Source organism: Trachurus japonicus, chromosome 21 (assembly GCF_045865225.1).
Source record: "Trachurus japonicus isolate A0001 chromosome 21, Traja_1.0".
Lineage (NCBI taxonomy): Eukaryota > Metazoa > Chordata > Actinopteri > Carangiformes > Carangidae > Trachurus > Trachurus japonicus.
In genome coordinates this window covers 30,537,944-30,555,638 of record NC_140927.1, presented here as the reverse complement: position 1 = coordinate 30,555,638, position 17,695 = coordinate 30,537,944, and the positions used below count along the sequence as shown (strand labels likewise).

Sequence of the window (17,695 nt, the reverse complement as noted above, 5' to 3'; positions counted from 1 at the left end):
AGTCTCAAAATGTGTCCACAAAAGCAAACGTAATGACTCACTGCGGAAAGCTTGCCAGGCCTATAGTTACGGTTGCTAACGTAGGATTGGACAATAGCCGTTTGTGGGAGGAGTTGGCGAAGGGTCAATTACAGATTCAGTGCGTTTAGCGTAAAACTCCACACTGGGATTCAATCCCAGACTGGAGCATAGTCCTTGCTCACGGTGCAAGCTGCTCTACCAGGTGAGCTATCCCTGTTATACCTTGACAGCTCCACCGAGCTGTGAAGCCTTTCACCTCTGAGCCAGATGCAGAGCGGGGCGGGAGCTTGTAGCACTAGTGCCCTCCCCTGGAGCTGTGACACGTCAGCTCCAGTCTCCCTGAAACTGCCAGTTTGCGTCTGCCATTGGTTCACAGCAACTTGAAGGCAGAAAAACTCAGAAATGCAATTTTGCACTTCCTTTTCTGCTGATATGTCCTGGCTCTAACACAAGAAAAATGCCACAGGAACATGTGAAAAGAACAAAAAACACGATTTTCATGGGAGCGGGTCTTTAAATGATATGTTCGTGCAAAATAGAAAATAATAATAATTTTAAAAAATCGCTGAATCTCAGGCTGTGTTCGAAATCACCCACTCACTCACTCACTCCCTATCCACTACATCATGTATATGATATAGTGGACTACATCATGTACACGATGTAGGGAACGACGGGAGGAGAATTCGGACACTAGACGGTAATTTTCTGGACGTGGTTGCGTCAGCTGATGCGCCAGGTGTTGCTGTGACGGAAGCAGACGCGCCGAGAATCATGTAAACAAACCATGGACGTATGAAACAAACCGGACACATAAAAAATAAAATAATAAAAACCGGACCCTTGCGGGAACATTTGAGGATGTGATTCTGTGTGGTTGTGTTACTCGGACAATAAACTGTTGAAATATCGGAAGTTTGGTTTGGTAAATTACTGTTGTGTGTCCCGACCGAGAGCCAGCTCTGTGGCTATTAGCTTAGCTCGTTAGCTCGTATTTACTACATATTCTACTACAGTTTCTTAATTAGATTGATTTAATGCTGCCTGTTATTGTTGGGATGCTGCTGCCCAACTCCTGCTCCTCGGGCGAGGCAAACGGAGCGAAAGCAAATACGTCTGAGGAGTTTTTTTGGTAAATTGCCTAAATAAATCGTAGCTAACATGCTAATTAGCGTCCTCTTCTTCTCTGGCAAAACACGACCGCATTGCATTGTGGGATACATACGGGAGTAGAAAGTAGTGTACATCGCTTGTTCACTCAATTTCGCGGTGCATTGTGGGTGTTTTGTGGTCCACTACATAGTGGATGAAATTAATCGCGGAGAATTCGAACAACACTACAAAATGGCGAACACACTATATAGTTAGAGCACTACATCCGTGATAGGGGGTGATTTACAACACAGTCTCAGAGTCTGAGGCCAGAAGCAGCAGCAGCAGTTTGGCATCTGTGTATTTTAGAGTTTGTGTGTCTGTGCAGCAGCGTTTCACAGCTTCACCACTTCTCCTCTCTCTGTCGGTCGGTCACTTCTGCTGCTGCTGCTGCGATGGTGTGAAGCCGATAGAGAGCAGACACGACCCAACCTCACTGTCTCTCCTTCTCTTTCCTGTACCACAGTGTGAGTGTGTGTTGGTACAGTGTGTTTGTGTGTGTCTGTATGTGTCTGTAATGTGTGTGTGTGTGCCCAGGGGTGAGCGTGCAGCTCTTTTTTTAGACGCTCAGTCAAATTGTGTTTGTCCTCGTTCTCTGAAAGTCGGCGCCAAGTTTTTTGGGGGGTTTTTTTTCACACCAAGAAACATGAGAGAGAAAAAAGCATCAGCAGTTTTAACATCGACTCGTCTCCTGCTGCAGAAATATATTTAATGTGACACCGAGGCCGTCGTCTCTCGAATAAACTTTATTCAGTTCATTCAATGACACATTTTACATCCGTCGTCTCGGGCGTCGTCTTCGTTAACACATTTTCATTTCCTATACAAAACTATTTTCCTCTCTGCTGTCGATGAGATGAATGAAACACAAGAAACAAAGAACAGAAAGGAGCTGTTGCTGTGTCAGAAATGCAGAGTTTAAATTAAAACAGTAACGCTTGAAATCCTAAAAGGCCGATCAGAGCCAATCAGGAGCGAGCTCAGGTGTACGCATCATCGTTTTCCGAACAAACAACATCACTTCCTTTAGAGTTTTCAAAATAAAATAAAATAGAGTTTCTGAAAGTCTCCGTTTATGGAGCTTGAAAACTGAAGTCGTGTGGACGGGACGAGGAAACGAAGAGTGATGGATGGATGGATGGATGGATGGATGGATGGATGGATGGATGGATAGATGGATAGATAGATAGATAGATAGATAGATAGATAGATAGATAGATAGATAGATAGATAGATAGATAGATAGATAGATAGATAGATAGATAGATAGATAGATAGATAGATAGATAGACTTGCACCGGGGATTGATTGATTGATTGATTGATTGATTTACACAATTAAAAAAAAGAGGCAACAAACAAGAACAAAAAAGACAGAATTTGTAGAAGACCCGTGACGGTTTATAAATAAAAAATCTCACCTAATAAAAGTAAAAACAGAAACAAACCTTAGAAATAACCATAAGAAAATCCAAGAATTAGACCTGAGTGCATATAAAACATTTACATTATTTGTTTGTAGTTATTTTTTGTCCACTTGAATGGATTGTCTGTGTACTGTAATTTTATGTCAGGAAACCAAAGACACATTTCCACTTACAGTAAAACAAAGCGGTACACACAAAGACATTCAGTCTCCTCAGTCAAACTGTCATAAACTACAAACTAAAACACTTTAGTGTGGATATATTATTACCTATTACACTGACACTGATAAATAATAATCAATAAGTTATATAGTAAGTATATAATCGTTATATAATCGTCTCCTCCGTCCTGACTCCACCTGAGACTGACAGGTGTGACTGATGGAGGCAAAGACTCATTTCCCCATTCAATAGTCGGATGTCAGCTGTTTTTACACAGGAAATGGCCTCGGTTACTACACACACACACACACACACACACACACACACACACACACACACACACACACACACACACACACACACACACACACACACACACACTCAGGACCATTAGCAGGGCTGTTATAGGGTTGTGTGTATGATGATGATGGGTGGCAGCTCGGAGCAGCTAATGGATTCTTTAATGGCGGCCAATGGGCCTTGAGGTGTCGACCATGAAATTCTGACATTGAGGTTTCATAGTCACACACACACACACACACACACACATACACACACTCTCTCTCTTTCAAACGCCTCCATTCACTGCAAAAACTCAAAATCTTACCAAGAATATTTGTCTTATTTCTAGTCAAAATGTCATTTCTAGTCAAAACAAATCTCATTATACCTAAAGTATGTATATTTATACATATACATACATAGTTATAAATAAAAAAGTAGCTTGTTTTTAGACACTTTTGACTTATTTCAAGTCTATTTTCATTTGAAATAAGTAGAAAAATCTGATTTTTCACATTTTAGATTCACGTCTTAAAAGAAATGATTGAGTTTTTGCAGTGTATGTTCCACCATTTCAATAACTTACCAAGAATATTTGTCTTATTTCTAGTCAAAATGTCATTTCTAGTCAAAACAAACCTCATTATACTTAAAATAAGACTCATCACATATAAAGTAGCTTGTTTTTAGACACTTTTTACTTCTTTCAAGTATATATTCATCATATATTCATAGAAAAATCTGATAGTGGAGCAAGTTTTTCTTTCTTATTACAAGCACAAAAAACTTCCTTTCACTGCCAAAAAAAAGTTGAAAAGAAAATTAGTTTGAAACAAGTGAAAATTATCTGAAAACAAGTTAATTTTGAGGTGATGAGTCTTATTTAAAGTGGAAATAGATTAGTTTTGACTAGAAATGAGACATTTTGACAAGAAATAAGACAAATATTCTCAGAAAGATTTAGAGTTTTTGCAGTGTTGTTGTGTGTTGACTGGTTTAGTTCAGCAGTTGTTTCTATTTTCATGTTGTTGAGTTTTTCTTTTCGGTGCCTCATCATCAGCCTGTTACACATGTGTGACTGATTACTGTATATACTATGTGTGAGTTTGTGAGTGTTGCTGTGGAGGATGTGTGAGTGTCAAGTCGGCTGCACGGGGCCTCAGGGGACTCGCATCTGCAGACACACACTTCACACAAAGTTGTTGCCTGTTCCTGAAAGCAGGAAACTCTCTCACACACACAGACACACACAGACAGACACACACACAGACACACACACCTGCTGCACAAACAGCAGCAGCAGCCGTCGTCTCATCAATAATTTACACACAATTACTGAACAAGGTTTGTGACACACACACATCAAATATTAATCAGCTGCTGTTGCACACGAGGGAAAAACCCCACAAAAAACATTCGACAGCAACGTCAGGGAGCGAGCACGCTGTTCTTCCTGCTACTGGTTCTGGTGCTGTTTTTTTTTTTTTGTTAACACCTCATTATATACACAAACAGCAAACAGTCTAGTCTAAACTACATTATTAGGTACAAAGAATACACTGCAAAAACTCAAAATCTTTCCAAGAAATTTGTCTCATTTCCAGTCAAAACTAAACTCTTTTCACTCAATAAGATGAATTTCTGTCACTCGTGACAGACAATAAAGTTTATCTATCTATCTATCTATCTATCTATCTATCTATCTATCTATCTATCTATCTATCTATCTATCTATCTATCTATCTATCTATCTATCTATCTATCTATCTATCTATCTATCTATCTATCTATCTATCTATCTATCTATCTATCTATCTTCTATCTATCTATCTATCTATCTATCTATCTATCTATCTATCTATCTATCTAAAATAAGATTCATCACCTAACAATGAACTTTTTTTTTAGATCATTTTCATTTATTTCAAACAAATTTTCACTTGAAATAAGTAGAAAAATCTGCCAGTGAAAGCAGGTTTTTTGTGCTTGTAATAAGAAAGAAAAACTTGATCCACTGTCAGATTTTTCTACTCATTTCAAGTGAAAATCTGCTTTAAAGAAGTAAAAAGTGTCTAAAAACAAGCTACTTTTTAATGTGATGAGTCTTATTCTAAGTAGAATGAGATTTGTTTTGACTAGAAATGACATTTTGACTAGAAATAAGACAAATATTCTTGGTAAGATTTTGAGTTTTTGCAGTGTACATCATACATCACATTACATTACCACAAAAGTTCAACCCACAAATAAATTCCTATAATAAATGATTATACGTTATACTGTATATTTCTTACTCATTGAATTTTCAATGTATTTAAATAGTCTTTTGCTACCTTTTTAAACATGTGTTTTGAGTTAATATTTTTGATGTTATTAGGTAATGTAATGTAATAATGTTTGTTCATGGTTAAGTGCCAGTAAATTATCATATCTTGATTGTCTGGTTGCATATTTATTGACAAACTTGTGCAGCTTTATGTTTCACCGTTGCTGCCTGTGGTCGACCTTGTTATTGAAGCTGAAGTTCTCCGCTGCTGGAGTTTGACTTTCACCGATGTCACAACTGATCTGAGGTCAGACTATAAACGAGGGAGCAGGATATTAATACTTTACATGCTGCCAACCTGCTAATGTAAATATTCAGGCTGACAGAGTGAGACGTGCAGGTACCAGCTGGTCAAAGATCAGCAGACAGAAAAGAGCTGTTTTTCAATCCCGAGTGAAAATGTCTGATGTGACGTTTTAAACCACAGCTGATGTGACAGAAACTTTCCAAACATAAATCCATATTTCTACATCAATTAAACAACTCCTGATCGTAGTCAATGAAAACTCATTTATTTATTTAATTATAGAACAAAACTATAGATGACACACGAGCCTGAAAGCATATACACATCTAAAGGTAAGGTTATACAGTACCATGTGCTGAAAAGATAGAAGAGTACATAACATTACATCAGTATCATAATGACATCACATATGCAACATACATGGATGTTCAAAAAAATACATAAACAACACAGACTAGCATTAAAACAAACATTGGTTCCCAGTCGATTCACTTCGTAAGCAATAATGATAATAACTTAACATACTTATGGACTTAATTAATAATAAAGAAAAGAAAATAGTCCGAACAATAGAAACACAGGGTCTTTGTAGGTTTGATATCAATCACAGCACACATCACAGCAGATTTGTACTATTAACTTATTTTATTTTTTGCAGATTTTGTTGGTAAAAGCATATTTTATACATTTCTGTGTTACATATCAACCATATAACTATACATAGACCCAATACAAGACTTATCAAAGTTTTATGACAATGAAACATCTACACATATACAAGGACATAACTTAAACACAAAATAAACAAAACACAAGATAGTTGGGGGTTTGCACAAACAAACCACGGTCCGATCCCCTGCCTCGAGGAAAGGTACTCTGAGCGGCCCCCAAAAACTGGGGCTTGAGGTTTACTCTGTTTTGATTGGGTATAACACAGAGCATTTTAAAAACCCAGGATTATTAAAAACCTGCCTTCACTGCTGGAAAAAAAACAAACACAGCAAAAGTCGTAAAAAAGAAAAACTGCCACATAAACGATTGCATGGCGATTGCAACACACACCTCTTCAAACAAAATGATGACGTTTGACGTTACCAGGAGCTTCCTCAGTGGAAACATGGTTAAAGACAACAAAAAGAGAAGACTTTGATTTTAAAATGTCACTTATTTGCGAAAACCCAAAGCCCCTACAAAGAACCTTTAACTGGATATGCAAAAGTCTAGTTTCTGCTGTCCTTGGGTCAGTCAACTGACCGGGCCGAACAACACGACCGCATTGGGGTGAATTCCAATTCCTATCATAACCCTCAATCTTAACCCTCAGTCCCCAAAATGCGCACTCCCGCGAAGTGCTAGTGCTGTCCCGATTCTCAGGATGTTAAGTTGAGGGACCAAAACCACAAACAGTAAAGTGCAAACCTTCATCAACAGCTGCTTTAAGAAGAATTCTGAAGATCCATTGGTCAGACAAGATTACAAACCAGGATGTGTGAGCAAGGACGAACCAAACACCAGCTATGGACGAAATAGGACGAAGGAGATGGAACTGGATAGGACACACACTTCGGAAACCAGCATCTAACAACGCCAGACAGGCTCTAACTTGGAACCCACAAGGGAGGAGACCGTGCAACCGTTATATGGACATGCACTGCTACGCCGAGACCCCCTGTAACTCAGAGAAGGCACGGAGGACTCTCCCAGCCCTTAGTCCACATGAGGGGGAGTAGATAATGAGTGCAATTTGAATTTTGGGTGAACTATTCTTTTAAGGGCTGTAGAGCCCTCAATATTGAGATTCTCTGACACCACCCTTGGAAGCAAGGGCTACCCAGAATGCAGTATTTTCTTTGTTAATAGAGATATAAATCCAAGTATCCAAGTATCCGAGTAGTGAAATGACACTCGGATGCCGCCCAAGCCGAGCGAGTACTCGAGTACTCTACTATCGGGCTAAAGCCCTAGTCTGAAGACGTATCTGCATTTAAGGGTTGTCCCATTTCTAAGTCACAAAATAGCCCTTAACACTTGGTTTTGAAGGCTTCTAAAATTAAGAGTTGATCTTGAGGGTTGAGATAGGAATTGGAATTCACCCTTGTTCTCACTTTCTAAGTGTCAAAGCATTTGAGGACTTCTTCTTCTTCTTCTTCTTCTTCTTCTTCCTCTTTTCTTTTAAAAGCTACAAAACACTGTCACGACTTGACTCCACGGTCGCTGTGACCGTGTTCCCGTCCGCCGTCTGTCCCGCCTTCGCTCCTGAGCCGCTCTGTCTGAACTTGAGCAAGATGAGAGTTTGTCGACGGAAGGTCTTGTCCAACAGGAAGTACATCACAGGGTCGGTGGAGCCTCTCAGAGCCGCCAGGAGGAACAGGCCGTTCTTCAGCTGCAGGAAGACGAGACAGACAGAAAGTCATCATCATCATCATCATCATCATGAGTCTTTACCTGAGTCAATCAGAGTCCGTCAGGTAGAAGAAGAGTCACCTCGACGAGGGTGGAGAGAGGATGACAGGGGCCGCTGATGTTGGCAGCAGCTGGATCCGTCATCTGATGGTGGCGAAGAGCCAGAGTTAGGAAGATGGGTTTGAAGACGTGATAGGGCAGCAGACAGACGGAGAGAACGACCTGCAGGAGGAGAAACGTTGTAATGACGTATGACAGAGCCACAAACAAAGACCTGAAGGTTTAAGACTAAAGTCGTAGTTTTAGGGTCAAACTGTAATATTTCAAGAAAGAAAGACACAATATTACGAGATCAGGCTGCAAGATATGTTAAAAAACATTATGTTGCAATTGAGCGTCAACAGTTATTCATGCTTTTCCTGTTGCCTATTATTATCTAGATGATATGATGTTTGTTGGGTCTTGTACCAAACAAACTTGTTGCTTCACATCCTGAAGATATGGTGATGTGGTTTGTTGTCCTGAGCAACTCTGCTGCAACATAATACTGATGGTTTTGATAATGCACAACAGTGTTGTGACACATTTACATTCGCACTTGTGGTCCAACACTTGAAGAGAAATATGAGTGTTTATGTTGAACCATCACTGAACTCAACAGTGGCCAGATGTTAAAGTTAAAATAATCAGAGTGTCATAGATTGATATCCACCTGGATGACCACGATGTTGCGGAGCACCCGACCCAGAAGGCTCTGGGAGGTGGTGACGGTGGTGCTCTGGCGAGAGCGTCTGATGTGCTTCAGCACCGTCATGTAGGAGAGCAGCACCAGCATGTAGAAGACGAAGAACATGGTGACGACGACAAAACACAGCTCTGCTGACAGGCTTCCTCCGATCTCCACCGCTGGGCTGTAGCACTTCTCATCGGCCACGTCTGCAGCTTCCGTATCACTCATAGCTTCGTTCACTGAGTAATACACCGTCACAGGGACAGTGCCGGTCAATGTCACCAACCATATTACGACACACACCCATTTGGCGAATGAGGCCTTCTTCAGGCTGGTGAAGAAGCCACTGGGCAGCAGCGTTTTGCAGAGGCTCGGCCTGGAGGCGTGGGTGCGCTGGATGAGGGTGGCGAAGCGGCTGAGGGCCACCCAGGTGAGGATCTTCAGGCTGATGTAGATGTTGATGTGCAGCACCGGCGTGATGCCGTGCACCACCAGCTGACACAGGACGCTGTTGACGGCCCACGCCGAGCCGCCGGCGTAGTAGGCGGCCAGGAAGGGCGTGGTGAGGGACATCAGCAGGTTGGAGACGCTGAGGTGGGACAGGTAGACGTGAATGGAGGAGGTGGAGGAGATGCATCGCACAAACACCCACAAGGACAGAACGTTGCCTGGCAGAGCAGTGAGGAAGAGGAGGGTGTACGCAAACGGGAGGAAGACGGTCGTGGCGGCAGTGGAACAGAGGAGGGAGGAAGAGGAGGAGTTAACTGGGGGAGGAGAGTGCGGAGAGTAATCCATCTGATCTGGAAGAACACAGAGGTCACTGAGGTCATTAATCTAGAGCTACAGGATCACAACAGATTATTCTGATAAAACATTTGTAACTTCTCATATAAAAACACTTAAAATAACAGAAAACATTGGTGGAATAGTCAGCAAGGAAATTCGGAAACGTTATTTCGGCCAATCATTTCTCCTCTTTAATAACACCAATTGGTTTTGTATTTCATATCGTTGGAAAGCCTGATAAGTCGCCTTTACAACCAGGTACGACTTGTAAGGATCGTGCATCCGTGGAATCAGGAGCACAGTGTGGGAATCGCCCCCCAAAAAAGTGCCAAAATCCCCTGCAGTATTCTCCTGTTGGTGTTCACTCTTGTCGAGCTGCTTGGTGGATTGGATGATTGCACTCACCCACAGTAATAAGTAAAAAACAAACCCATATTTTTACACTTTATTCATTTGGCACTGTCGGGGACTTCAGGACTGTGTGGAAGATCCATACACTTCCTCCTCACACTGGTCACCAGTCTGGTCACACTTCGCTGGGTGGCATCCCATTCCTCAACCAGGAGTTGTTGTAGGTCAACCAGTGTGGTTGTATTGGTCACTCATGATCCCAAGTCACAAGTGTTCAACTGGCTTATGAGGTCTGGACTCACGTCATCCTCCCCACTCTCAGATTGTGGAGGTACTCTGTAATTATCCTGTCTCAAGATCCTTGAGATACGGGAACGCCACTGACTCCAGAATCTCATTCCGATATCTCACTGCATTGAGATTGCCTTAACGGTTAAATAATGACTACCCATACGTTTGGCTGTGTTGCTCATTCCACGAATGCACGATTCTTACAAGTTGTACCTTGTTGTAAAGGTGACTAATCAGGCTTTCCAATGCTATAAAATACAACCCCAACTGGTATTATTAAAGGGGAGAAATGATTGACTGAAAAAACGTTCCAGAACTGTTTTTGACGAGTTTACTTCATTTAGGTTCTTATAATAAAATCACACTTTTTAACTTCACTAAGAACTTAAGGTGAAGAGATAATAATGCAGGCATCAACCATCGAATATCAGCCCAGGTCTCTCAATCAATACCAGAGTATGATATATCATGGTATCACGGTATGTAATGGGGCGTTCCATTTACAATGGAAGTTGGAACTCAGAGCTTGGGACAATGTTGCCTCCAAGTTGAGCACTTGAGGTCCCACACTCCAGTCCTCCAGTCCAGCAGACAGAGGACAAAATGGGCCGCGATTAACCGCGATTAAAAAATTTAATCTCGTTAATTTTTTTAATTAATCTCATCGCGATTAACGCGTTAACTCTGACAGCCCTAGTTTATATACTTGTAGACGTTGGATGATAAAAGAAATCGAACTTTCGGGAACACCTGGAACGCACCATCAATGGGCATGCATTCAGCTCCTGTGCCCAAAGGAGCTCCTATTTCTTGTATTGAAGAGGAGCTTCTGCACATGTACAGTACAAGTTAAACCAAGGGTCTATGGGCAAAGATTTCTATGCATGGAAACGTGTGACCAATCAGTAACTTTAAACAACGTAGAGCATGTTTAATCTACATTTTTATTGCAGAAGATACATTTAACTCACTATTATCTTGCTAATATGAAAATATGTTATTTTATTTTTTAAAGTCTTACTCAAGGTACTGGGGAATGTTGGGGCGGTGGTACCATGCATCTGACACACGATGCGAGTTGAAATTAAATGTGTTAATGACATCAATAATTATAATCATTCTTCTCACACTACATTCCTACAGTCTGACCTCAGTTCACCACCACATTGTGTGCCGCCCATTCCCCTATTCGTATGAATGCTTCAGAGTTTGCAATGCATACAGATGCACACATTCTCCATCAAATTTGTTGTTTTTCTATATAGATCACAACCTCTGGGTTGGAAGTGATGTATCACCACTTTCAGGCCCTGTTTTTATGTACGCCACGTTTATAAATGAGGTCCCAGAACACAAGCAAACTTGAGTTTAACTTCAATTTGAGTTTTTTCAAATCCCTATTCTTAATGTTTTTTTAATGTGAAAAAAAAAAAAAAAAAAAAGCCCAGCAGGTAATGAGTTAATTAAATCATTGTCTCTGACAGTTTAACAGCACAAAAATATATGAACACAGATAATATTCCACTCAGTTTTTAAAGTCAAAATTGGATGAGACAGAATTTAAAAAAGAGAAAATGTAAGAACAGTATTTTCTGTTAATGTCTGTGAACAATACATACCACTGATGGTCACCGCCGCCTCAGATGGAGAATGAAGTTAACGCTGCTGTCAGTTCCCTCTTATGTTGAAGTGGAGGTTTCTCTTGACTCTGTTACACCAGAGCTTGTTGTGGTAGTGTGTTGTGTGTGTGTGTGTGTTCCTCTCAGCTTCCTCAATCAGCGCTCATGATGCGAACTGCTATACCAGAATAGAAAACATAGTTTGCATGCTGCAGCAGAGTGTGTGTGTGAATGTGTAAATAGGCTGTGTGTACATCTACTTTCTATTTTATATAGGCAGTGTATTTTTAAGTTAGTATTTCTCTTTTTTTGTTCTGCTTTCCCTTCACCTAAAGTGACTGATGAGAAAAACACCACCACTTCACTGGTGTGCACCACATATAGATACAACCCTCAAGGGCAGAGTGTGTGTTTTTAATCTGGAAAACATGTCTGACATTTGCACAAAGTTGTGTTTTATTGTTAGATCCTTGTGTGTTGTCAGGATAGTGAAAGATCATCCGGCTTCTCTGCAAGTTTCTTATCTCTGTCACTTATTTGTCACAAAGCTTCAGGCTTTGACGTTGACAGCAAAGTTTTCTCTGCTGCTGCTTCTTTGACGATGGATGATGCATTCACTGACTGTGGGACCACACACACACACACACCCTGATCCATTGGTCTCGGATCAGATGCACAAAAAGTCCCTGATCAAGTTCAAGTTCCTTCTAGAAGTGAAACCATAAACTGATGAGTGAAGTGTTTCATGATACAATTATTGATCAGGAAGTGATAACTGTTTTTGATTGAAAACTGAAAACAAGCTCTTTTTTTTAAAGAACTGGGATTGGTTTGTCCCTCACTCTGTCGATCAATAATATCTCAACGTCTCTAGGGAAATTTAGGGTTTAGATGTTCATGGTCACCAGATGTTTGAACCCTGATGACTTTATTGATGACCTGACTTTGGCCCTTAGTGGAACAACAATGATGTGGAGACTGTGGTGAGTTCTCCTGTGGCGCCACCAGCTGTTCACATCTCAACATCTGTGAGAGACACAAACCTCAGTACAGATGTTCATGGTGCCCGGACGGTGCTTCCTCTCTCACACCATCAACATTTCCCATCAGCCTCGGCTGTGTGTTGGCTAAACTAGCACGCTAACACTAAGATAGTCGACATTATACCTGCTAAACAGCGACATGTTAGCATTTAGCTCAGAGCACCAGTCAGTGCAGCCATGCCAGCATGTACAAGCCTCCTCAAAAACAATCATGTTTTCATAATGTATAATCAATTATATTATATATAATTGATAGGTTTCTTTTTTTCCCCATTTAAATCATTTGTGTGTATGTGTAGAATAGAATAGAACATCCTTTATTGTCACTGTCACATGTACAAACAAAATTTAAAATGTCAAACCAGACAGTGCACCATCAAGAAAAAAAAAACAAATATAAATGAGCATTAAAAAATAGCTGGAATAATTAATGCTAATAATGAAATAAAGCAAAACAAACACACAGCCATACATTCAATTTGCCAAAGTGCACAATCCCATATTGCACTGTGATTAGGTTTAGGTGTCATTCAATAATTTGTCCACTAGAGAGAGTGACAAGTTCATTTTTACACTCCAAATACTCAGTTGGTCCAGGTCACAGTTTGAACAGTGACAAGTTGTTTGTTCATTTATTTTTTTAATTTATGTTTTGTGGTTTGTTTGTTTTTAAATATAAATAATATGAAGCCAGTGAGTGTAAAGTTCCTGCCTCCTAAATCTTACCAGGAACTTCCTCAGTGGAAAGACAACAAAAAGAAAAGAGTTTGATTTTAAAACATCACTTATCTGCAAACTTAACAAAGTAAAATGTTAATTAAAGGGGACATATTATGGAAATATCTACTTTCTGGAGGCTCTTTAACATATATTAGGGTGTTTGTCTTGCCTTCCGACCCTCAAAATGCGAGAATTGACTCTACAAAACACTTTCACGGCTTGACTCCACGGTCGCTGTGACCACCGTGTTCCCGTCCGCCGTCTGTCCCGCCTTCTGACCAGAACCTCCCTTCGCTCCTGAGCTGCTCCGGATGCACTTGAACAGGACGAGGGTTTGTCGACGGAAGGCCTTGTCCAACAGGAAGTACATCACAGGGTCGGTGGAGCCTCTCAGAGCCGCCAGGAGGAACAGGCCGTTCTTCAGCTGCAGGAAGACGAGACAGACAGAAAGTCATCATCATCATCATCATGAGTCTTTACCTGAGTCAGTCAGAGTCCGTCAGGTAGAAGAAGAGTCACCTCGACGAGGGTGGAGAGAGGATGACAGTCTCCGCTGATGTTGGCAGCAGCTGGATCTGTCATCTGATGGTGGCGAAGAGCCAGAGTTAGGAAGATGGGTCTGAAGACGTGATAGGGCAGCAGACAGACGGAGAGAACGACCTGCAGGAGGAGAAACGTTGTAATGACGTATGACAGAGCCACAAGCTAAGACCTGAAGGTTTAAGACTAAAGTTGACGTACAGTACAGGCCAAAAGTTTGGACACACCTTCTCATTCAATGTGTTTCCTTTATTCTCACTGAAGGCACCAAAACTATGAATGAACACATGTGGAATTAACAAAAAAGTGTGAAATAACTGAAAACACGTCTTTTCTTCTTTTCTTCTTCCTCTCCTTCTTCCTCCTCCTCCTCTATCTCTGCCCCCACCAATTCTAGTTTCTTAGTAGCCACCCTTTGCTCTGATTACTGCTTTGCACACTCTTGGCATTTAATTCTCTTGATGAGCTTCAAGAGGTGAACCTGACCTGAAAATGGTTTTCACTTCACAGGTGTGCCTTGTCAGGGTTCATTAGTGGAATTTCAGTGAGAATCTACAATGTAAATAGTCATGAAAATAAAGGAAATGCATTGAGTGTGTCCAAACATTTGACCTGTACTGTATCTCCAATCTGTCATAGCCCCAGCAGACTGCCGGATCACGCAGCCATCACGCATTGAACGGGATCATCCCTATGTTCCCCACTTTGTATGGGACCAGGGAACATAGGACCCTTTTTCTAAAAAAGGGTCTCCGCTTTTCCCCAAAAGGGTCCTATGTTCTCCGCTGTCTATGTTCCCAAAAGGACCCGGGAAACATGCAATTTTTGGTATTTTTGAGTGAGAAGTCGAGTTGTGACTTTGAGCGAGAAGTGTAATTGTCCCATTGGTTGGGTTTAGGCAATGAAGAAAGGAGTTGGTTAAGTTTAGTAAAAAAGACCAGGTAGAGGCTAGACAGGCCAGATAGATAGAGTCCAGATAAGTAGAGAGAGTCCATCGACCAGCAACAGTGTGTATTGCGACCGGGGAACATGGGTACGCTCCCCATTGAACCACATTGATTAGATTGCCCCACACAGGAAGTAAAATGCACAGAGCATCTGGTAAGTTTCAAAATAAAACCCAAAGGACAAACTTTACGATCGTAAATCATCACTTGGTCAACATTAATTTCACCTGCTGGCACAAGCAACAAGTCATCAATCAGTCAGAAGAACCTGAAGCTAAACAGGAAGTCATGGATGGAAAAAATATTCATCATGGAGGTGGAAAACCGCAATAGTTTTTTACAAGCTGAAAGTAAAAACGGCTGTCATGATAGATTGGTCTCCAGGTGCTCTGGGCTCTAGGCACGGATCGGAGACACGTTGCATCCAGTGGGCGGCGGTTTGATACGTCAGACGGAGCTAAACGGTACCTGAGTTGGAACGGAGCAAAGACAGAGTAGGTGGAAACTGGGGGAACGGCCTGGAAAATACAACTATTACTGGCTACCCCCAAAGAAATTTAAATCAAAGGCAACTGGACTTGGTTATTTGTCTAGGAAGACGTTTCACCTCTCATCCAAGAGGCTTCATCAGTTCATGTAGCATCTGACCAGGCTGGGACTGGTCCAACTATCTGGTGTGGAGATCCAAGTATTTAACCTCTTGTGAGGGCGTTCACAAGGCCGATGATGTCACTGGAACCCTTTGTGCTCCATGTGGCTACCCATCTCCATCGTAATCGCAGCGAAGGGTGACTAAGTTTTTATGGCGAGACATTTTCATTCTTAGATCAACGTTGGCCGTTGTTAGCTAGGGCCTGTAACTCGGCTACTAAGCTTCAACTACACTTGAATTGATTATATAGCAGTTAAACAAATGTAATAAGATGGTCCTGTTGAGAGCCAAGAGGTTTAGGCTGTGGGGATCGGCGTTGCAAGTAAAAGCACTATTGGAACCACCAGTAACTATTCCACCATTCTTCAAATATTGCCGGACATTGCTAATCCCTATCGAAAAGCAAAGAACTGGTGGTAGGTCAGGCCCTGGCTCCGAACTAGCACTGGAACCAGCTTGGTGGAGACGGGGGAAAGTGTGGCCCTAACACTCTGTTGTCGTGAAATATGAGTGTTTATGTTGAACCAATACTGGACCTAACTGTAGCCACATGTTAAAGTTAAAATAGATTCATATCCACCTGGATGACCACGATGTTGCGGAGCACCCGACCCAGAAGGCTCTGGGAAGTGGTGACGGTGGTGCTTTGGCGAGAGCGTCTGATGTGCTTCAGCACCGTCATGTAGGAGAGCAGCACCAGCAGGTAGAAGACAAAGAACATGGTGACACCAACAAAACACAGCCCTGCTGACAGGCTTCCTCCGATCTCCACCGCTGGGCTGTAGCACTTCTCCTCAGCCACGCCACCGCCACCACTGTCTGCAGTTTCCGTATCACTCATAGCTTCGTGGACTGAGTAATACAGCGCAACAGGCACACAGCCGGCCAACGTCATCATCCACATCACGACACACACCCATTTGGCGAACGAGGCCTTCTTCAGGCTGGTGAAGAAGCCGCTGGGCAGCAGCGTTTTGCAGAGGCTCGGCCTGGAGGCGTGGGTGCGCTGGATGAGGGTGGCGAAGCGGCTCAGGGCCACCCAGGTGAGGATCTTCAGGCTGATGTAGATGTTGATGTACAGCACCGGCGTGATGCCGTGCACCACCAGCTGACACAGGACGCTCTTGACGGGCCACGCCGAGCCGCCGGCGTAGTAGGCGGCCAGGAAGGGCGTGGTGAGGGACATCAGCAGGTTGGAGACGCTGAGGTGGGACAGGTAGACGTGAATGGAGGAGGTGGAGGAGATGCATCGCACAAACACCCACAAGGACAGAACGTTGCCTGGGAGAGCGGTGAGGAAGAGGAGGGTGTACGCAGACGGGAGGAAGACGGTCGTGGCGGCAGTGGGACAGAGGAGGGAGGAAGAGGAAGAGTTTACTGGAGGAGGAGAGTGCGGAGAGTAATCCATCTGATCTGGAAGAACACAGAGGTCACTGAGGTCATTAATCATGAGCTACAGGATCACAACAGATTATTCTGATAAAACATTTATACTTTAAAGGTTGGGTCTGGAGTTTTGTGCCCAAAAATAAACATTAGACTTGCACAAATGAAATCCGTCTTAATCATCACCTCTGGGCTTCTAGTCCTGTGTGGTGGGGGCTGTGTCTGCTGTCTTTTGGTCTTTTGCTCTTTTGCTCTGTTTTGTTGTGCACGTGGACGTTTCTGGGTGGAGAGCGAGAGAGTCGCGAGAGAGCATAGATATCTATGGCGAGAGAGTCTGTGTTTTCTCTCCAGCCAATGACGGAGCTCAGGTGAAGCTACGTGCAGCAGAGTAGGAGGCTCAGGGCTGCTAGCTGCACTAGCTGTCTCTGATGCTAACGAGTGCTAGCACGTCTCTCTCTCTCAGCAGCAGCAGTCAGGACCGCAAAGAAAAAATAAATACAGTCTGAGTGAAGCGCTGGAGCCGCGGACCGATTCCCGACCGTCACTGACACTGGTAACAAGTATTAGGGCCGTTATAGTGAGCTAGCTCGATGCTAACTTCGGCTAGCGGT

The 17,695-nt window shown here is 42.4% G+C and overlaps 3 protein-coding genes across 10 annotated transcripts in view; 1 reads left to right on the top strand and 2 right to left on the bottom strand.

Annotated features, from left to right (window-relative positions):
- The window catches only part of caska (calcium/calmodulin-dependent serine protein kinase a), a 211,098-nt gene that overhangs the window by 111,029 nt on the left and 82,374 nt on the right, over positions 1 to 17,695 (top strand). The gene's annotated exons all lie outside the window — the stretch shown is intronic.
- On the bottom strand, positions 7,524 to 9,661 carry LOC146965553 (putative G protein-coupled receptor 82). The gene is made up of 3 exons (XM_085764743.1): positions 8,732 to 9,661; positions 8,101 to 8,241; positions 7,524 to 7,999 (listed from the first exon to the last, which is right to left on the bottom strand). The coding sequence occupies exons 1-3, from the start codon at positions 9,542 to 9,544 to the stop codon at positions 7,796 to 7,798; spliced, it is 1,158 nt and encodes a 385-aa protein (XP_085620869.1). The 5' UTR covers positions 9,545 to 9,661; the 3' UTR covers positions 7,524 to 7,795.
- LOC146965552 (putative G protein-coupled receptor 82) lies at positions 16,091 to 17,165 on the bottom strand. The gene is made up of 2 exons (XM_085766234.1): positions 16,279 to 17,165; positions 16,091 to 16,189 (listed from the first exon to the last, which is right to left on the bottom strand). Exons 1-2 carry the CDS (start codon positions 17,146 to 17,148, stop codon positions 16,091 to 16,093), a joined length of 969 nt encoding a protein of 322 aa, XP_085622360.1. The 5' UTR covers positions 17,149 to 17,165.

Bases quoted from the DNA above. Each gene is read 5' to 3' on its own strand.
- LOC146965553 (XM_085764743.1), bottom strand. From the start codon at position 9,544: ATGGATTACTCTCCGCACTCTCCTCCCCCAGTTAACTCCTCCTCTTCC. The intron at 8,242-8,731 runs GTGGATATCAAT...CTCCTCCTGCAG, and splicing joins GCAACATCGTGGTCATCCAG to GTCGTTCTCTCCGTCTGTCT. The intron at 8,000-8,100 runs GTGACTCTTCTT...GTCTTCCTGCAG, and splicing joins CTCTCTCCACCCTCGTCGAG to CTGAAGAACGGCCTGTTCCT.
- LOC146965552 (XM_085766234.1), bottom strand. From the start codon at position 17,148: ATGATTAATGACCTCAGTGACCTCTGTGTTCTTCCAGATCAGATGGAT. The intron at 16,190-16,278 runs GTGGATATGAAT...TCACGACAACAG, and splicing joins GCAACATCGTGGTCATCCAG to AGTGTTAGGGCCACACTTTC.